The sequence below is a fragment of the Lagopus muta genome, chromosome 1 (genome assembly GCF_023343835.1).
Source record: "Lagopus muta isolate bLagMut1 chromosome 1, bLagMut1 primary, whole genome shotgun sequence".
In the NCBI taxonomy this organism is placed as follows: Eukaryota; Metazoa; Chordata; class Aves; order Galliformes; family Phasianidae; genus Lagopus; species Lagopus muta.
The window spans coordinates 176,509,105-176,529,993 of record NC_064433.1 but is presented as its reverse complement, the minus strand read 5'-3'; the positions used below and the strand labels follow the sequence as shown (position 1 = coordinate 176,529,993).

Sequence of the window (20,889 nt, the reverse complement as noted above, 5' to 3'; positions counted from 1 at the left end):
AATAACATCCATCATCGACATCACAGAAGAAACATAAATCCTCTCCCCCTCTCCCTCCTCCCCTCACCCCGCTTCCAGTGGCTCTCTCCTGGCGGTTTTAAATAACTTCTGCATGCGGGAGGAGAACACTGTTGGCGCCGCGGGGTGCCCCGAGCGCTGCGGGCGGCGGGGGCCTGAAGCTTCGGGGCACCATGCGGCGACACGGAGCATCCCCGAAAATCAGCGCGGGGCACTGCGGGGAGGGCTTCTGGATCGCGGGGGGAGGGGAAACCATGTGGAGTGGCACTGAACCACGCCCCCCCTTCCTCCCCCCCCCCCCCCCCCAAAAAAAAAGATATAAAATTTCTCCCAAACTTCCCATTGGCAGTGCCAATTTGAGTTTGCGCCCCACTTGGGTGTAAATATGGGGAGGGGTCGCGGGGGATGCTGAGTGGGTCCCGAAGCACAGCCCACGGGAAAAGAAAAATAATTCTCGCGGTGGTTTCTTTGTGGTCGGTGCCCCCCCGCCCGCGCTGCCGCAGAGCAGTAAGCGCTGTGCCCGGCGCTGGAAGCGGTTCTGTATTGCAGCAGGTAGGGCTGAGCGCTAGGACCTCGCAGAATCCTTCCAGCAGCACTCAGGACTACCTTAAACCCAGCCCAATGCCTCTTCCTGCGCCACTCTGCGTGCTGGATGGAGATCCACAGTCAAGAGCCGCAGCTCAGTGCTGGAGTACAACATTGCCCAGGGAGCCCTGCAGGAGCAACACCTGTTCCGAGCCAGCCAAGAGAGACACCAGCACTTGTATGGTGCTGCTTTGCTTGTGGATCGGCAATACCCCCAAACCAGTGGACATCTGCTGAGCCTCCTGAGAATTCTGGATAATAGAATTGGACGTCAAAAGTTTTTTTTTTTTGTTTTTTTGTTTTTTTTTTTGCATTTTTCTTTTTTTTTTTTTTTTTTTTTTGGATTTATCTCAGCCAACACCGTGAGATCCCCCCCTCCCCCTTTGCGGGATTCATGCTGATGTATGCAGTCTGTTATAGAGTAAAAACAGCGCATGCCTTTCTGGAGTCAGAATCCATAAATCCTGACGTAGCCTGTGCATCTTAAAAAAACCCCTCTACCGCCTAGGTATTTAAGTTGCTATGGTCATTCTATTCTTAAACCAAATGGAGAAACTACGGATTTTTTTCTTTATTACGGTTGGATGGGCTGAAGACCTTATTGCTTGCTAAGAGCTGGGGATATATGCGTTTCTATAGATATACACATCTATATGTTTATAAATATGTCAGTGTGTGAGTATAAAGTGGTGGTTTCTTAGACTAACTGGTTTGACCTTGAACCTGTACCAGTCAAAGCAGAATATTACTTTTATTTATGCGTTTAATGGATTGAAGAAAGAACATTCTCTCTGTAACCGCGCTAGGGAGGGGAGAGGAGTGGAATATACCTATCTTATATCTCCTGGGTTTGGCACCATCATTACTGTTTATTCTTATTCTCTAAAAGCAGAATCTTCTGATGGCTCCCTTAGGTGAAGTTGGGAACTATTTCGGTGTGCAGGACGCGGTGCCCTTTGGGAACGTGCCCGCGCTGCCGGCGGACAGCCCGGTTTTGCTCAGTGACCACCTGGGCCAGGCTGAGGCAGGTGGGCTGCCCAGGGGCCCCGCGGTCACGGACTTGGACCATTTAAAGGGGATCCTCAGGCGGAGGCAGCTCTACTGCAGGACTGGATTTCATTTAGAAATCTTCCCCAATGGTACTATCCAGGGCACCAGGCAAGACCACAGCCGATTCGGTAGGTACTCTCCTTAACCCTTGAGGGGTCATGTGATGGAATAACGCGCTGGGACCGCGGGCGGGGGGGGGGGGAGGGTGGGCGGCGGGCAGAGGGGCCGCGGCGCTGCCCGGGGGCGAACGGAGCGCTGCGGGGTGCGGCGGATGCGGGGCCGGACCGAGCCGGGGGCCGAGCTCCGCTCCGATCCACGCGGGGAGGAAATTTCGCTCGGGACGTCTCACCGGAGCGCCGCGATTTCGCGAGTTTAAAGGGGCTTTAATCATTAACCGCTCCGATTTAAAACACACCGACTTTCCCGAAGGGAGTGGCTGCCGTCCCGTACGCAAATGCACGAGGCTTTTCCTCTTTCGGTTCCCTCCCGGTTACCTGCCCGGGCCGCGGCCCCCCCCCCCGCTCGGTGCGGGGCTCTCCTGGCGAAGCATGCGGGGCTCTCCCGCGGCGATCCCGCAGCGCTCCGCGGCTCTCGGTCTCTCTGTGGCTTCGGCGGAGGGCTCCGTGCTCTGCCCGCACCCCGGAGCCCGGAGTTGGCGGGGGGGGGAGGAAGTGAGCTGCCTTGGGGCCGGGGACAGAACGCACCGAAGCGCCTCGGAGCGCCCGGGGGAGCCGGGGCTATGTGTTACGAAGGGGTGAGGGGAATGCGCCAGGCTGTAAGGCGCGGCGCTCCGCGCTGCGGGAAGGAGTTAACTCGGGAGCGACCCAACCTGACAGCGCGCACTCGGTCGTAAAAACAAAGTCCCGTGGTGAAGGCTTTTTTTTTTTTTTTTTTTTTTTTTGCTGTTTTTTTTTTTTTCTTCCTCTCGTGTTTTAATGCCAGATGTTGAACGGTATCTAAACTGCCTTTTACGGCTTTGTGAGCCGTGTAGGCGATCGCGGTGTTGCGGGAGGGAATCCCCGTAAGGCGCGGAGGGGCTCTGCGCCCATCTCCGCCGCCCCGCGCACTGGGGGAAGCGGAGCGGAGAGAAAGTGCGCAAAGTGCCCGCGCGGCGCGGAGAGGCGGCGGCACGGCGCGGGGAATGGAGGAAATTCTCACCCACGGTGCTTTTTTTTCCTGACGCACGGAGACTCAGCCGCACAGCACACGCACACCCGCGCGGGTTTCCCTGCGCTCACACCGCGCATCGCAGCGCGGGGCCGGGCCCGGCAGGTGGAGGGCAGTGCGGCGGCACCGCGGGGCACCTTGGTGTGGGAAGGGGGGGGGGGATATAGCCGCCGGCTGCTGCCTGCAGGGTGGGGGCGCGTTCTGCGGGACCCTGCCTTTAAAAATAGCTTGGCGGCCGCTGCTGAGGGGTTCCGGGGCAGCTCTACTGCACCCCAGGCATTACGTAGATTTTTTTTTTTTTAACATTATTTGTCCCCATCGATGTGGTTCCTCAGGCTACGCCGCGGCAACGACTCTCGGTTCTCCCCTCTCGGTGCCCCCCAGCGCGCAGCCGGAGCTGCGGGATGCGCTGGGGCTCCGCGCTGCTCTGCGTGTGGGGACAGGAGCGGCGGTGCCGTACCGGTGCCGTACCGGCGCCGCGGCGCTACCTCTGTGTCCGCCCAGAGGTGACCCTAGCGGCGATCGCTATTCGGGTTTTGGGGTGGTGATGTCCGGGTGTTGCCCAGGGAGAGCGGTGAACTCGGAACCTCGGAGCATGTGAGGGAAACCTGCGTGAACGGGGGGTTCTGTTGGGGGGAGGAAGTTTTCCTTCAAGAATAAGGACAAAGAGAACCCCGGGGGCTGCGCGCAAACTCTTCTCGGGGCTCTGTGCGGTGGGAATCCCCCTCCCCGCTCGCGCGCGCACACACACCCCTCTGGAGAGACATCAGATAAGAGCAATTCTTTTGTGATGCGATGTTGGATGCGTGCCTGTGGCATACAATAAGCCGAGCCATGTTGTGTGTCTCTACTCGCCCGGCTCCGGCAGCCCGGCGTTTCGCAATGCCCACAGCAGCAGCGGCAGCAGCACTCGGAGATGTCCATGTCGGAGGGAAAAGCTCCCCGGGAGGGCACGGCCCGGTTCCCCCCGGAATGCAGTTGTGGGTGATCAAAGCCGTATTATCTCATCTGGGTGACAAAAGGGTTTTTTTTTTTTTTTTTTTTTTTTTTTTTTTTTTTTTTTTTTTTTTTTTTTTAATGCAGTCTCCTTTCGTCTAGAGCATTTGCCACACAGTGGAGTCATTGTAAATTCAGGAACTCTGTAAGAGCGGAGAGGCGTGTCCCTGTGCGTCAGCACAAGGACTGCATGCACAGCATTAAAAAAAAATAGGAGCGTGCAGGAAAAGGGGGGAAAAAAAGCAGTCAGCAGGTGAAATCCTCTCCCTGGTACCTGCTGTGCCGTGCTGCTGCGCTGCTGCCGCAGGGAACCGAGGCGCTCAGCGGCTGTGGGCGCGGCTGTAGCTGGGGGGTGCATCTCCGCCCTAGGGTGCTGCTGGGGGCGGAGGGTGCGGATCGGGGCTGCAGCTTTCTCTGAGCGCTGGGTGCGGGGCATGGATGAGCACAGGGGTCTGAGCCCTCTGGGCCTTGGGAAATGGAGGCGGGTTTGTGGGGGGTTGGGTTTATGGGGGGTGAGTTCGAAGGGGGTGGGTTTACAGGGAAGAGGAGCGGCCCTCATCCACCCTCTGGTCCATCCCCTGGGGAGGGTCTGCGCGGCTCTCCCGAAGTGCCCCCATAAGAGGGTGCGGGGACGATGCACGCTGAGACAACCTAGAAGTGAAGCAGGGCCCCGCTGACTCGTGGGGGGGTGGGGGCTGTCTGCGCTTCGGTCCCTTAATTGGAACAGGGCGGGGGAGTGGGAGGAGCGGTGACAGCTGGGACACGCGGGTGCGTCCGGGCTGAGAGCTCCGTCACTGAGAACCCGACCGGGGCTGCTGAGAGCTGGGGGTGGGGGGAAAGCCCCAGGTCTGCTCCCTTCATCCTCTCGGTTCCCCCCTCCGCAGATGCCAACCGCACTGCAGCACCCCACGTACTGCCCGCAGATCCCCTCCGGCCTCCTCCCGTAGCTGTGTTTAGAATGCGCAGTTGAAGCTGCGCTGCTTTGATCCGACAACAGGAAAAGAATCTATATATAGCAAACGACCAAAATGTCCAAAGGGCAGAATGAACTAAGGAAGTTGCTAAGATGCTCGTTGCTTAGAGCTGGAGGAAGCGTGTCCTGTGGAAGTCACAGAGTCACCTTCTGTGGAGGACCTGCGATGGGATGGCGGTGGGACTGGCCCCAAGTGCTTGGTGTGCTGTTCCATGCCTGAGCTGGGCTGTAGTGAAGAAGGTGCATGGAGGGCTGCAAGGAATCATCTCTCCAAGCATTCTTCCCAAGCTCTTTGTGGGTCCTTCCCTTGGAGTGGTTTCACTATAGTAAATGTCTGTTGTCTGACAAGAGGACGCTCAGGACTCCATGTACTGAGATGCGTTTCCTCTCTCCTTTTCTTCTCTTCCCCATTGTCAGCTATTAATAGGGCCGTGGCTTATAAAGTTTGGAGCTGTCCTGATTTTCCTTTGGCCCAGCCCCATTTTGAGGGATGTCTATTTTAATATCTGGTTCAGGTGCTGTGCACTGTGTGTATGTTACAGAAATGATAAAGTGAAAAAAGACGTGGAAGTTTGGGCCAAACCATGCAACACTTCAACTTGCTTATGACTTCACGATTGGCCCCAGGTAGAATAATGCTGCTAGGAGTCTTCTGACTGTTTTAAATGAGGAAATCTCTATTCTGATCCCAAATATGTGGATGCTCTTTGCCAAGTACCTTAAATTATCTTGGTATTTGCAATGGGATGTGACAGTGCTTTTTGTTCCTTTGACACACTAAGCAGCACGTGCCCAAATATTTGCAATGAGGACAGCAATTAAAGTCTATATTCATATTAACGTGAAAGGTGCCAGACTCACTGACTTACAGCATGGGATAATGCTTCACATAGCATCTAACTTCAGTTCAAGTTCTTGGTAATACGTATTGAGTAACGTGATCATTTGGTAAAAGCTTTACAGAAAAAGCTCTAGTAAGAAGTCTGGCTGTATTGCACTGCCAGAGAGAGCGGGGATGTTTGGATTGTTTCAATGGATCGATTGTATCGGTGATACTGTGCACACCAGATAAACAGCACGGGGCCACTTTTTATGGCTTCAAAAAATTCTGTAATTACTAAATATTTCCTCCCAGTGTTTTAAGATTTGTGCATATGTAGAGGATAATTTAAGATGAACCCTTAAAGCAGGGTTATCAAAACAATAGACTGTGGCATTAATAGTGCTGAATAATATATAAGGCAATGATCAATAGTCCCTTGCAGGGAATACATTTCATCTTTACATTAGCTTGGCTGTAAATTCTCCCTGTTGGCTTCAGCTCGTGCTTTGTTAAATTTATGTGATTCATGCCTGCTATTGATTAGTGCACAACTATTTTGTGGGAGATGCCAAATTAATTGTTCCAAAAATCCATGAAAGTGCTTTTTTATTGGCCACGTGAGGCTCAACACATACTATGCTGTTATTTTATTGTTTCATGCAAATATAATTCCCAACGAGCTTTTAAAATAGTTATGTGATGGGCTTAGACATGAGAATTCACAAACTCCATTGGAAATGCTGCGCTGGGCTTTTACTTTGTGGCTTGGAACGCAGCTTGGTGCGACTGCGTGGTGATTCTGAATGGGGCTGGGTCACTCTGTGGTCTTCATGAACAGTCTGGAATAGGGAATGATCCCCTTTGATTCCACACAGTTCTGGCTGTGGGTGAGGTCTGGCTGGTAGCATCCTCACTGAGATGGAAAGGCTGCCAGAAAACCAGAGCTCAGACGCAGAGGAGGCGGTGCCTGAGTTGATTCTCTCAGTACTGGGCACACGGATGATGAACCTGGGAGATCTGCAGCAGGGAGAGCTTGTCTGCAGAATGCCCTGTCTGCGGGGCACAAACGTCTGTGTGAGCTCACTGCTGCCTGTACAAGAGGATGTAACTGTTCATACACTATCCCTTGGGTTTAGAGTATTTTAATTTTCAAGTCTGAGATGAGTAAAAAAATACCATACCAGTGAGAATACCTAGTATCTAGAGGAATAGTGTGAGCCTCTGGACTGTGCTACAGATCTCATTTCTCAAGCCTCTGAAGATGACACTGTGAGTAAACCTTTCCACGTATTCCTGATTCATTGATGCCTGGAAGTAGAGTTCTGGCTCCATGTGTAAAGTTATTTTCATGCTGATTCAAATGTTGTTTTGTTTTTTTTTTCTTTTTCTTTTTTTCTTTAAAGTTTACTCGGCAAGACAGATTTCATAGGTGCTTTAATAATGGTAATTCTGTCTGTCCTAAAACTCAGTTTTTTTCATTGAATGCTTTATGCGTTGCACAGATCACAATGCTGACAAGTCTACATTAGGGATGAGCTTCAGTTTTGTGTTCAGAAATGACAGGAAAGCGTAAGGATAATCGTTTAATTTGACACATTAATATTGTCTGCAATGCATCCTTTGAGCAGAAATTAAAGGACTTCACCATTCGAGCATCGTATTTAAGGTGCATTCATTTGTTCCTCATCTTTGTCCAATCAACACTGAAAAGGGAAAGCAACCCTTGGCACCAGCTGATTGTCACTGAGGGATCAGTCAACCTTCCAGAGTGTACAACGTGTACATTGTGTGCTTTTTCCTGTATGTTCTAGGTATACTGGAGTTCATCAGTATAGCAGTGGGCCTGGTCAGCATCCGAGGAGTAGACAGTGGACTCTACCTTGGAATGAATGAGAAAGGGGAACTCTATGGCTCGGTAAGTCCCTACTTGTCCTGGGAGGTTCTAATCCTTCTGTTCTGTGGTAAGAATACCTGGTTGCTCCTGCAAGGCCTCGTTGCTGTGCGAGTACTGCTTCTGTGTGAGAAGTCTTAATGTCTAATAAGAAACAAATATCATGGAAGGGAGAGAAAATGGTGACAAAGACCAGAAAGAGTGATGATGTGGGCTGATGGCAATATGGGTGTGAAGAGTGGAGACTGCTGGCCACTGAAGACTGAAGGATGTATGTACTGCAGGGTTTGCAAAAGTGTCCTTTCTGTGGAGACTGAAATGAGACAAAGTCACTGTGTTTTGTGTGTGGGCAGAGAACTTGCTAGGAATTGACAAAAGCGAGTCGAGGGGGAGGTAAAGGGTGGCATATGTGGATGAGAAAATGAGGAGTAGATAAAAGTTATAAATTGTAAAAGAAGGCAAAAGACTGGGTGGTCATGTCCTGAAAGTTCAGCTGGTGTTTTCTGTGGGCTCTCAGCAGGAGCTGGTGATGGGCTTGGAGCAGGAGTAAGCCTTGGTGCTTCTGCTGTGGGAGTAGAATGGCCACCCAGCTGTGTTTGTGTGCTGTATGTCCCTTCCTTTGGACATCTGCTGTGCACTGGGGTTCCCAGTGGGGTACACTGTGGGCAGTGGGTGTCTGATGTGGAGTAGGTAACTTTTCAGACAATAGAAGGCAACCACTTCTAGCAGACAAGTGCCAGCTTCCAACAGTGGCAAGAATTAGAGAAACTGCTGTACTGGAGGAAGAGGTTTGGAGGGAAAGCAAATGTTTGAAGTGAAGGGAGGCTCTGTGCACAGGGGCTCTTCAGAGGCACAGAGGGAAAGATGCCAGTGGTCAACCAGAGGCATGGCATGAACACTGCAGGGAAAGACATTCATAAAGAGCTGAATTGACAATATAGTCTTGGGTGTGACTGAAGTCCCTTGTATTACAGGGAAATAATTGGGAAATAACTGGAAATGGTGACTGGGAAAAGTGGGACAATTGTGAGAGTGGGAGGGATGTGAAAAGATGATGATGGGCAGATGAGAGCAGGAGTGAGAGTTCAGCTTCCTGATAGATCTATAGAGTAGTGAGAGGAAACAAGACTAGAAGTGTTGTAACAAGGTGTCCAGTTTGACTCTTGGTTTCTTTCTTGTATTACTGTGTGTGAGGGATGGAAGGTGACTATCTTAGAGTCACAGAATCAACTTTAGAATCAACCACAGAATCATAGAATCATTTGAGGAACTTTAAAGGTCATGTATTCCAACTCCCCTGCAATGAACAGGTGCAACTTCAGCTCAATCAGGTTGTCCAGAGCCTGTTCAGCCTTAGCTAGAGTGTCTCCAGGGATGGGGCATCTATGGTCCATCTTCTGAGCAAAGAGCAAGTTAGAAGAAGAAGCCAGAAGGTGCACAGTGTGAAAGTGTATGTGGGAGGCAAAAGAAGAGGTGGCAAATGAGGGGCAAGGCTGGGATGAAGAACGTGTGGAGAAGGAGGAAAAGGGGAGATACAGAGATGACAGGAACTAGTGAGTGGGAATAGAAAAAAGAAAGGGATTTAGAATAAATGGCAGTATGAAGGAGGAGGAGGAGGAAAAGGTTGCAAGGATGGAGGGGAAGAGAGGAAAGGAATAGATGCAGTGACAGATGCACACAAATTGCCTGTGAAAAGTGAATAAGTTTTCATAAATCAGAGTAATTGTGCAGCTGATCCACGGCATAAAGAAGTAGCCAAGTCAGGAGTACTTCTATGGCAGTACAGAGGCAGAAGAGCAATAGTACTGTGAATCAGTAAGGTTGAAAATCATCAGTAGGAGGAATCAATTAAAAGGATGCACGTAGTCAGTGAAACAGTAAAGTTATTCTATGTTTCAAATATTCAGAAAAAGAATTGTGGATGTGGCTGACATTGGTAGAGATTAAATGCATAGACTTGGAAAGCCAATGTTACATTGTTTTTTCTGTGTAATTTGTATTTTGTGAGAGCGATTTTTTTTTTTTTTTGGCTAATATGCATAAGAAATTCTTTGTCAATGACTACTGCATTGATAAAACATTTGTTCCATGAAGAGCAGTGCTCAAAAAGCCCCACTTTCCTAAGGATTTGTGTCTCATTCCCAGGCATGGACCTCTCTTACCTTCTCTCCATGCAGTAACACAATTTCCCCGGGCTTTTATGTGCCTTGCACATAGAGAGGTGGTGTTAGATGTCCACACTTGCTGGATTGTTGGTTAGCATGGAGCTCCCAGGTGGGATGTTCGAATGATTTCTTTACTTTACTCTGCCTCTGATTAGTTGCAAAACTGATAGGGACTTAATTTTCTTGATGACCTTTGCCTCTTGATTGAAACTGGTTGAAAAGTTGAGGAGGGCTGGCAGGCAGGCAGACGGATGGACAGTGTAATTAGATAACCTCTTTTCCCTAATAAATGAGGCTAAAAATATGAAGCCATTCATAATGGAGAAGTGGCAATCTATAGGGCCAGAATGCAAAGTTCAGGTTAAAATCTGATGGATGATATGGCTTATTGTCAGCCTCCAGAGATGGCACATGCTGAAGAGTGATGGTAATTGAATTACATTACTTCCATTGAAATATAACCTCTAATGGCTACTCAGTGTGATGATGCTTTAAAGCCTTGTCAACACTAGCAATCCTAGTGCCTATATTTCAGCAACTGTCAGCTCTGGTAGAAACTCTGAGATAAGCAGTCCTCAGAGCATGTTTTCATGTAGAAATGGCTGAGCATTTTTAAGTGACAGCATTTTGCTTTTGGTTTTGGTGAAAAAAAAAAAGGATGATTAATTGAAAGTGAAGTTCTCTGGTGGGAATAAATGCCACAGTTTGAACCAGAAACAAGTTACAATCCAGACAAGGATAGAGGAGATCAGTTTAATTGAAATTAGTGTCTGCTGTATGACTGGCTGGGGTTTCAAGTTATCACTTGGATGAAGCAGGGAACCTGTACTGTGCTGCAGCACCAGCAAGGTCTCCACACTGCTGGGAGCTGGCTCTTTGTTGTGAGTCTTTGACAGAAGGCCATGAACAACAGTATCGCCTTTGTCATGGAGCAAGTATGGTTGTGAAACTGTGAACATGCTCTGTAAGTTGGAAAAACTGCTTCCCACTCATAACTGAGCAGCAACCAGTGAAATCCCTGTCCTGCTCTACATCAGTGTTGAAGATCTATCCAGGTGTGTTTCTGCCATACTTGGTGCTATTGGATGAGGTCCCCCATGTCTCTGACAGCGTCAGATCCATATTCAGATTTCTGTATGAAAAGTATATGAGATGCAATCAAATCAGCTCCCTGAAAGACACGTCCTTCTACATGTGCGTGTAAAACATTTGGCACAGGAGGATTTTTCCCAGTGTATTTGTGGTGCCACTAGGGATGGCACATACGGTGAGGCAGATCAGCCAGGATGGGAAATTGCTGCCAATTTTGTTGAAAGGCGACAGGAGAGGCAGTTTTAGCATATCTTGATCCAGAAGTGCTCCTCTTGGCCTTCTGAAAGTGCTGCTTTCCTCCTAAATCTAAATTAGCTGCTTAACAAACGCACTTCCCAACTCATCACCTTTACAGGGGTTAGTTCACATCTTCTGGTTCAAAAAGCTCTGTGACTGTCATGCTGTTCTTAGGACCGCGTATCACAGGGTGGCTGTTCCCATGTTCCTTCTCACTCCGTGGATTTAGCTAGGCAAACAGCAGATAGTATATGTGTGTGGCTCAGCAAGGAAGCCAGAGGTGGCTGTGTAGCACAGACTTGGAGCTAAGTGGTGACAGCAGCCTTTCTTGCTCTGTCTGTCTGGCTCTTTTCCTGCTCTCCTTTTACCTTGCCTTCCCCTTGCAGCCTGCAGCTATGACTCATCATTTCACAGCAGCTCCTGTGCTTGTCACTGGGGAGGAGGAAAAGTCAAAACTCCAGATAGGATCCAAAGGGTGTTAAGATGAGACGTGAACTCCTTTTCCCTCCTGGAGTGCCAGCTGAGACTTTCTAACACCTCTGGCAAGAGTGTCAACAAGTGTTTTGTAGCTGTGCTCCTTGGTGCTATGCAGTGAAGATCTTCATGCTGAGTCCCATAACCCTCATGCCTTTGTGGGCTGTCCCCAAGCTCACACTGCCCCACACCTCTGCCTTGTGAGTATCCATAGTTGGCACTCATGTAGCACACAGGGTTCCTATCCTGGGCTGGCCTCTCAGGCAGTACTTGTGCTTCCTTGAACATGACAGGAGCATGGGACATGGAATTATAGCAGCAGTAAGGCTGGAAAAGATGTCCATGAAAATCACCTAGTCCAACTGTCAGCCCATCCCCACCATGCCCGTTAACCATATCCCTCACTGCCACATCTCCATGTTTCTTGAGCACCTCTAGGGATGGTGACTCCACCACCTCTCTGGGAAGCCCATTCCAATGCCACCACACCTTTTCAGTAGAAACTTCTCCTAATATCCAACCTGAATCCTCCCTGGTACGACCTGAAGCCATTCACTCTTGTCCTATCACTGTTATGTGGGAGAAAAAGCCAACTCTACATAGCCACAACCTCCTTTCAGGCAGTTTTAGAGAGCAATAAGATCTCCCTGAAGCCTCCTCCAGACTGAACAACCTTAGTTCCCTCTGCCACTCCCCATAAGACTTGAGTTCCAGACCCTTCACCAGTTTTGTTGTCCTTCTTTTGACACCTTCAGCCTAGATGCCCTGTGTCCTGGGCTCTCCTCCCATAGAAAGCTGTGCTCCATCTCCCTGCTGGTGTCCCTGCCCTATTTGTTTCCCACAGTCACAGAGCTGCCCCACTCCTCCTCAAAAACTGGTGTCCCCTTTGCCCTTTGTGTCATTGGCATGTGGCAAGAGGCAGGGCAGCTTGGCTGACTGGGAGGAAAAATGATAATGGGAAGATGTGGAGCAGCTACAGAGGCTGCTATGCTGAGAAGAAGAGGAAGGCAGAAGGAAGCCAGTGGGCTTGCTGGGGAAGGGAAGAGGGCTGGGAGCATGTGGAAGTAGAGGAAGAGTAGAGAAGGACTTCAGGTGCCCATGGAACAGCTCAGACAGAGCCAAGAAGATCAGATTTGGAGCTGGGGAGTGAGGCTCCTCACCTCTGCAATTCAGACTTACAGGTACACACGGCACAGTGAGACTTAGGACTGCTTATATATAATACATTGCTATCCTTTGAAACATTAACTGGAATGTTGTTTGTCCCAATGTTTTTGGGACACTGGACCTGTCTTTTGCTTCTATAACTCCTGGGGAAACAGTAGAAGAAGGGAGAGAGAGTGCTGTCCTTGAGGAAACATATTTTCCCAGTAAGTGTGCAGGGAGGTGACGATACGCCTCTTTATTGTCCCAGCAGCTGCACCTGCAGGCGTTGTGTGATTGTTTGGGTCTCACAGTGTGGGGAGGACTGCAGTACAGAGAGAGGCAAACAGAAGCTTTTGTGTAAAAAGGGACGCATTTTTGTAGTTCACTGGAAATGAGTTGGTGTAGGTGTTGCTGCACTCTAGAAATACTTTTTATGTTCCCAGGCAAATAAGGGAAGGGAATTGCTCAGCTTTCCAATGACAGGGCAAGGTGCACAAAAACAACTTGAAGAAAAAAACAGTGCAGATGCATGTTGGGAACAGCGCTGGAACCGAGTGCATGGTTGGTGCAGGTATCCAAGAATAGGACAGATAATAAAATTACCCCGCAGAGTTGTTGACACTTTCCTGTTAATCTTAAACACCTCTCATCTGAAGGGTTCCATAGGCTTCCAATTCATTTATTTATTCTTTTTATAACTCAGGTTATCTGTCCCTCAGTGTGCAAGCAGGCACCTGTGCCTGGAGTGAGCCTGGGAACAGGGCAGAGTGATGAAGGTGAAGACTTCCAGGCTGAGAGTGGTCAAAGCCCAGTGGAGACAGTGGCTCTGATAGTGCCTGAAACCCTCTTCTGCTTGTGTGTAAAATAAAGTGCCTTTTGCTGAATGGTGAGATGCTGGAGGCAGAGGGTAGCCCCTGCGACAGTGGAGCTGTGGGGAGCAGAGTGCTCTGGCTTTCAACTCAAGCAAATTGTGCAGGAGGATGCGGCACCCCGTGATGAACTACCCAGTAGTGCTGGTTAGCAGCAGTGACTCATGCTTTCCTGACAGTTGCAAGAAGCAGGCTTGCAAGTGGTTTGAAAGTGCAGGCTTTGAGATTTGAAGGGGTCATAAAGGTTCTTAAAAATTTCGTAAAGGTACTCTCAGTCCAGAAAGCTGACTATATCACATTATTATTATCCCTTATTATCAGATTATCAGATCTGACTATTATCCCTTACTGATAGTTCAAACTGGCAGTGATGATGTCGCTGAGAGAAGCCTGAGAGCTATCAAAAGGGACTTCAGGGGACTGGGCAGTTAGTGGACAGAGCAGGGGTACAGGTGGTGTTTGTCTCTTCAGTGGCAGCGAGGGATACTGAGAGGACAAGGAAAGCCTACCTGATAAATTCATGGCTAAGAGGCTGGTGCCACTGCAGGAATTTTGGCATTTTCAACCATGGGCTGATTTACTCAGCACCTGGACTGATGGCTGCTGATGGGATCCACCTGGGTCATAGGAGGGGAAAGAGTTCTGGCCCAAGAGCTGCCACAGCTCAATGACAGGGCTTTAAATGATCTATGATACTGTGAAGGGTGTAGGGGGTGATACTGAGCCTGCCCACAACTAAGCGTGGGACAGCATAGCTAAGTTAGAAATATAAGGTGCTAGTGGGGGCCCTCAATCTGCTGCATCTTATGATGAGTATTCTAGGCTGCAAGCAGTCCAAGAGACTCCTGGAGTCCTTTTGCAATGACCTCCCGGAGGTGAAGTGTTGCTGGACCTGGTGCTTACTAATGTGAAAGAGATCGTGAAAGAGGTTAATATTGGAGACAGCCTGGGCTGCAGTGATCATGTCCTATCAAGTTCGTGATCTGAAGGAATGTGAGCCTGACAAAGATTAGAGACTGGACCTTGAACTTCAGGAGAGTGAACTTTGGACTGTTCAGGGAATTGTTGGATGAGCTCCCCTGGGAAAATGTCCTTAGGGACAAAGGAATAGAACAGAGCTGGCAGCACTTTGAGGATGCCTTTCTGAGAGCACAAGAGCTCTCCATCCCTCAGAATAAGAAACCAGGGAGAGGAGACTGGAAATCAGCATGGCTGAGCAAGGACCTGCTGGCCAGGCTGAGGGAAAAAAAGTGTCAGCAATGGAAGCAGGGATGGGTGGCCTGGGAAGAATATAGGAATGCTGTTTGAATGTGGAGGGTTGGAGTCAGGAATGCCAAAGTGCAATTGAACTTGGCAAGAGATGTGAAAAACAACAAGAAGGGATTCTTTAGATGTATCGGGCAGAACACAGAAGCAAAGGAGAATGTACCCCCTCTGATAAATGAAAAGGGAGAGCTGACGCCCTCAGACATGGAGAAGGCTGAGGTACTTAATGAGTTATTTGCCTTGGTTTTCATGTCCAGTCAGGCTTCTCATGCCTCTCCTGTCCCTGCATATCTAAGGGGGGGTTGGGGGAGCAAAATGTCTCCCAGTGTTAGATCGAAGCGAGTCTGAGACCACCTCATGAGACTGAATGTGTACAAGTCTGTATGTCCAGATAACTTGCATCTCAGGGTTTTGAAGGAACTGGTTGTTGTGACAAACTGCTCTCCATCATATCTGAAAAATTGTGACTGTGTCAGGTGAAATGGACGTATAACTGGAAATAGGGAAACATAACTCTGATATTCAAGAAAAGGAGAAAGAAAGATCTGGGGAGCTACATGTCAGTTGAGCTTCATGTCTGTGCCTGGGAAGATCATGTTAAGGCACATGTGAGACAATGTGGTGATCTGAGACAGCTAGCATAGCTTCACCAAGGGCAGATTATGCTTCACCAATATGGTGCTCTTCTGTGATGGAGTGATGGAATTTGTGGACAAAGGAAGGGCAACTGATATTGTTTGTCTGGACTTGTGCAAGGCCTTTGAGATAGTCCTCCACCACGTCCTTGTCTCTAAATTGTAGAAAGGTAGATTTGAAAGCTGGGCTATTAGGTGGATAAATAATTGGTTGGATGGTCATATCCAGAGGGTTGTTGTCACTAGCTCTGTGTCCAGGAGGAGGTTGATCATGTGTGTTTTCCCCCAGGGGTCCATGTTGGGACTGGTGTGACAGTGGGATCGAGTGTACCTTCAGCAATCTTCCTGATGACACCAAGCTGAGTGGTGCAGTTAACACAATAGAAGGGAGGGATGCTGTTCAGAGGGACAAAGACATACTCAAAAAGTAGCCACAGGAAAATCTAACGAGGTTCAACAAGGCCCAGTGCAAGGTGTGTTGTACTTTGGTTGAGGCAATCCCAGATACAAGTACAGACTACGAGAAGAACTCATTGAGAGCAGCCCTATGGAGGAAGACTTGAAGTCTTGGTGAATAAAAAGCTGGATATGAGCCAGCAGTGTGCTCTTGTATCTCAGAAGGCCAACGGTATCTTGGGCTGCACCAAAAGAGTTTGGCCAGCAGACAGAAGGAGGGCATTGTTCCCCTCTGCTCTGCCCCTGTGAGACCCCACCTGGAGTACTTCACCAGGTCTGGGACCCCTAGCACAGCAAGGATGTGGAGCTGTTGGAGTGGATCCAGGGGAGGGCGTGAGGATGGTCAGAGGACTGGAGCACCTCTCCTGTGAAGAAAAGTTGAGGGAGTTGAGCTTGTTCAGCCTGGAGAAAAGAAGGTTCTGGGAAGACCTCATTGCGGCCTTCCAGTACTTGAAGTGAGCTTACAAGCTGGAGGGAGACTGACTTTTTATATGGTCTGACAGTGATAGGACAAGGGGGAATGGCTTTAAACTAAAAGAGGGGAGGTTCTGGGTGGGCGCTGTGAAGAAATTTTTTACTGAGAGAGCATTGAGGTGCTAGCACAGGCTGCACAGAGAGGTTATGGATATCCTATCTTTGGAGGCATTCAGGGTCTGGTTGGGTGGGATCCTGGGCAGCCTGATATGGTGTGTGGCAACCCTGCCCATGGCAGGGGGGTTAGAACTATGTATTCTCTGAGGTGCCATCCACCCTAAACCTTCTATGATTCTAAGGTCAGCACAGAAAGCCAAACATATCAGGGGCTGCATCAAAAGAAGCAAGGCCAGGAGGGGTATAAGGAAAATATTTTTTTATGCTTAGGGCGGTGAGGCACTGGCATGGTCAGGCTGGATGGGGCTCTGAGCAGCCTGATGGAGCTGTAGGTGTCCCTGTTCAGTGCATGGGGGTTGGATCTTTAAAGATCCCTTCCAGCTCAAATGATTCTATGATTCTATGATTTTATGACAAATGGGCCTGGATGTGAAGGAAACTCAAAACTTGTTAGAAATTCTGGAGAACAATATCCCAGTAAGGATTAAGTGCAGGGAGAGATCTGAGGTCTAACAGGCTGTGATTGCTTAGCAGAAGGTCTGTGAAGAAGGACAGACTGCAGAAAAGCAAAAGCAAAAAGGTCATAGAGAGAAGAGTAGGGACGGAACAGCAATTCCTGCAGTGAAGCTGAGTCAGGTGCAAAAAAGGATAGGCAAAAAAATTTGAAGCTATAGAAATTTAAGTGTACAGAAATTTAAGACAGGGGAGGTTTAGGTTAGATATCAGGAGGAAGTTTTTCACACAGAGGGTGGTGACGCACTGGAACAGGTTGCCAAAGGAGGCTGTGGATGCCCCATCCCTGGAGGCATTCAAGGCCAGGCTGGATGTGGCTCTGGGCAGCCTGGTCTGGTGGATGGTGACCCTGCACAAAGCAGGGGGTTGAAACTAGACGATCATTGTAGTCCTTTTCAACCCAGGCCATTCTATGATTCTATGATCTTTACAAACTCTCTGTATAATATGAATGTAATAGATAATAAATGTATAATTTATAGCATATATTATACAATATAAACTGTACAGATGAAGGCTAATCTGCCCGTGGCTGCACAACACACTGTCTGGGCTAGTGAGTGCCTGATAGGCACCTTGGGTTGTCACTTGATTCACTTCATGAGCTGACAAAGTGTGGGCAGAGAAGAGGCCATTTTCCCTGAACGCTGTGGCACGAGCCTTTCTGCTGCTGCATGGCAAATTGAAGCAGGGAAGCTGGAAGTCAGCCTGGCCATGCCGAAGGGCTCTGTTCAGTAATGGTGGATCCCCATTAAGTTCACTGTGTGGCCTTATGATGTGCAAAGAGGGGAATAAACCCGATTGAGGGAGAGGTTGCTTCAGTAGGGGACAATGCATGCAATGCATGCTTACCTGCTTCACGTGTCAGTGAACCTCTTGCTGCATGGCTTGTGTTTCGGGACAGGACTCGGGAAGCTGCAGAGCTCTTGGTCTGACCTGGGTTGTGCTCAGGGTATGTCAGGATGTTGTTGCATGGAAGAAGAGAGGAGGGCCTGTGAGGTGAGGTTACTAAAATTGGATAGATAGTGTCAGGAAATCTTGCTTGTTTTACTTTATGTGGGAATTCCTTCTTTTAGAAGTGAGAAATAGGGTTGCTCTGAGCAACCTGATCAAGTGGTAGATGTTCTTGTTCATTGCAAGGAAATTGGACCAAATGGCCTTTAACAGTATCTTCCAATTCAAACCACTCTATGATTCTAAACTGCAGGGCTGTGTTAGGTTATGGCCCAGCAGAAGAAGTATTTAAAATGGGAGTTAGTGGAAAAGTTGTATGATAGATGATGAAAAAACTGAGAAGAAGACGGCAGTGAGGAGTGTTGAGAGGTATTAGAGGTAATATCTTCATAAGCAGTGAAGATATTGCTGGAGTTTTTATGAGTTGGTCCTTGGGCTGGTTTTACGCTCTGCTTTTATTAGGGACATTAAACATCTTGTCATAAAATAAAAAAATAGTTGTGTGTTATTGAAATTTGCAGATGTTGCAAAGTTGGGCAGTGTTTTTAGCACACGAGTCTGCCTCATGTAAGGGATTCTGACCTACAGTGCAAAAAATGTGAATTTGTAGGCTTGGGCTCAGGGAAAGCTGTCAGTGCTGCTGGTCAGATCTGGTCCAAAGGCAAAGTGCAGTTCTGGTCTTTTGTGATAAAGAAGATGAATTGAAACTGGCATATGTGCAGAATGGGATGATCAGAGGGATGAAAAAGCTAATAAATGGTAGAGTTTAAAGATCTTGATTTATTTAGCCTGCAGAATTAAAACTGAGATGATACACTGCTGGTCTCTGTAAATACACTGATGTTTAGTGCCAAGAAGAGAAAAAAAGTCCTTGAAATAAAGGACAAGAAAATCAGTTTTAATGGATCATAAGGAAACTGAGGTTGGATAACTAGGAAATTTTGGGTCAGAAGGAAGTGAGATTTTGAGTTAGCCTGAAAAACTTCTGCAGGGAATTGGGAGATGAAGCTGAAACCGCTTCCTCCGTACACTAAATGGTAGGCAATAGATCTGTTACCATGGACAGTTTCTTCACTGAAGGTGTAGTTTCCAGAAGAGCCCTGAAACTTGAGCTACTTGGCTAGATTTGCTCACAATCTCATCTCCCGTACCTTTGCAGAAAGCCCTTCTCTGCTTTTGCATGGGCAGCCTTTCTGAAAACTGTACTATTGTATGTGACTTTTGGATGAACCAGCATTGGGAGTGAATGCAAGCCAGCCAGCAGGATGGTAGCAAGGCAGGAAGTATTCTGCAGGGAGAAAGGTCTTTTGAAATAGGGGTAGGAAAAACTGATAGGTGAATCCACTTAACCCAGGGAGTCTGGGAATTCTGTGTGTGAAACTGCAGCTACTGTGGTTCTTGTTAAACTAAGATTTCAGCCTGTTTTTCAGATCAGACTTTCACAGATGCTAACACCTGTCACCACAGGCTGCTAACAGTGCCCTGTGGGATAGGTACTGCACTTTTCCTTAGGTCTTTGATTTTCCTCAGAGGACTTACTGCAGGTGCTTGCTAGGTCAGATGTTAGTTTTATAAGAGAGAAAACTCTCAGTGATCTCCTTGCCTCGATCTCTATGATTCTGTGCTGAATATGGATTATGGCTACATTCCTGGAACAGGAGAGTTTTAGAATATCTTCTATGTGCTTATATATCGATAAATAGAATTTATTGGACAGTGTCTATGAATTTAGCTAAGCTCTGATAAAGCAAGTTCTTGAACCTTGGGTACTGGCCTGGTGGTACCAGCCATTCTTGTAGAGGCAGAACTGTACTGTAAAACTAGATCCTACTCATCCAGAAAATGCTGGGCTTGTTCAGCTTGAATTTCTTCTGATTTGCTTCTCTGTGGTTGTACAGCTCCCCAGTTTCTGTTGCCCTGAATGTTTTTGCAGCCAGCCTTGTTAGCAGTACAGGAGTGTGAAAAGCTTCTGCATACTGAGTTGATCTGAGAATAGCGTGTTGAAATGACACACTAAAAGAGCATCATCAGCAGTGACACACCGAGATATGCTTGGGGATTATTCGCTGCATCAGATAAAGATCTGATGTGCTCTGTTTCTGACTCAGGAGCCAGTGGGATGTGAATGTGGCTCTCTTTTCCACTTCACCATTCATCATTTTCAAAGGCAGTGCAGAAAAAGTCTGCCCCACGGGGACTTCATTAGGGATTTTGTCTAGGTTGGGATTGGCTTTGCAGTCTGAATGTGCTTGGGCTGATCTGGTGATGTTCAATAATGCAGTTCATTTGTGTTGCATTCAGAAAGCTTAAGAAACAAAGCTTGTTGCAGTGCAAATCCATTTTTTCCCTTTTCTGAGGCCCTTTGGCTTCTTTTTCATTCCTTTTGTAATGTCAGGTTTCTGCTGTTACTTTTGATCTGAAGCTGAGATTTTAAATTTGTGCTCCATGACCACTGCTGGGAAATAAATTGGCTTCTGCTGCAGATGCAAGCTCCTGAGCCTGGCCCAGGCCGGGCAGCTCTCATCTGCTCAGCTTCATTCTTTGGCTTCAACACAATTATGGAGGCACTGCAGTTGTGACTCAGGAGAAATTTTGACTTGATTCTATTACGGTTGATATGACACCGACTTTAATGGAAGCAGGATTGGACCTGCTCCTGTAAACCACCTATTAATTTTACGGTTGTGTCAGCAGACCCTGATCAAGATAAGAGCACTACTGTATTCATTATTTTAAAAACCTAAATCTAGACAGAGTTTCTTCCTGTAAGAGTCTGCAATATAAAGATAGTCTTTTAGCATATAAACGTTTATTGCTTCTGAATACCTAGGCAGATATTTGGCCTGCTGGTGCCTTCATTAGGAAAGCAACTAACACATAATCTGAACTCAGTACAGGAAACTTAGTTGGGAAGATTTGAGGAAAATCCTTTGGGTCACTTTAGAATATACAAATGTGTAAAGTTGGAAAAAAGGAACCCTCGTGATT

General features: G+C 48.1%; 1 protein-coding gene across 1 annotated transcript in view; it reads left to right on the top strand.

Annotated features, from left to right (window-relative positions):
• Nucleotides 1-489: 489 nt before the first annotated feature.
• FGF9 (fibroblast growth factor 9) overlaps nucleotides 490-20,889 on the top strand; it is a 31,553-nt gene continuing 11,153 nt past the window's right edge. Inside the window, exons 1-2 of the mRNA XM_048930816.1 lie at nucleotides 490-1,781; nucleotides 7,424-7,527. Coding sequence (XP_048786773.1) covers nucleotides 1,505-1,781; nucleotides 7,424-7,527 — 381 coding nt within the window. The 5' untranslated portion in view covers nucleotides 490-1,504. The remainder of the gene's footprint in view (nucleotides 1,782-7,423; nucleotides 7,528-20,889) is intronic.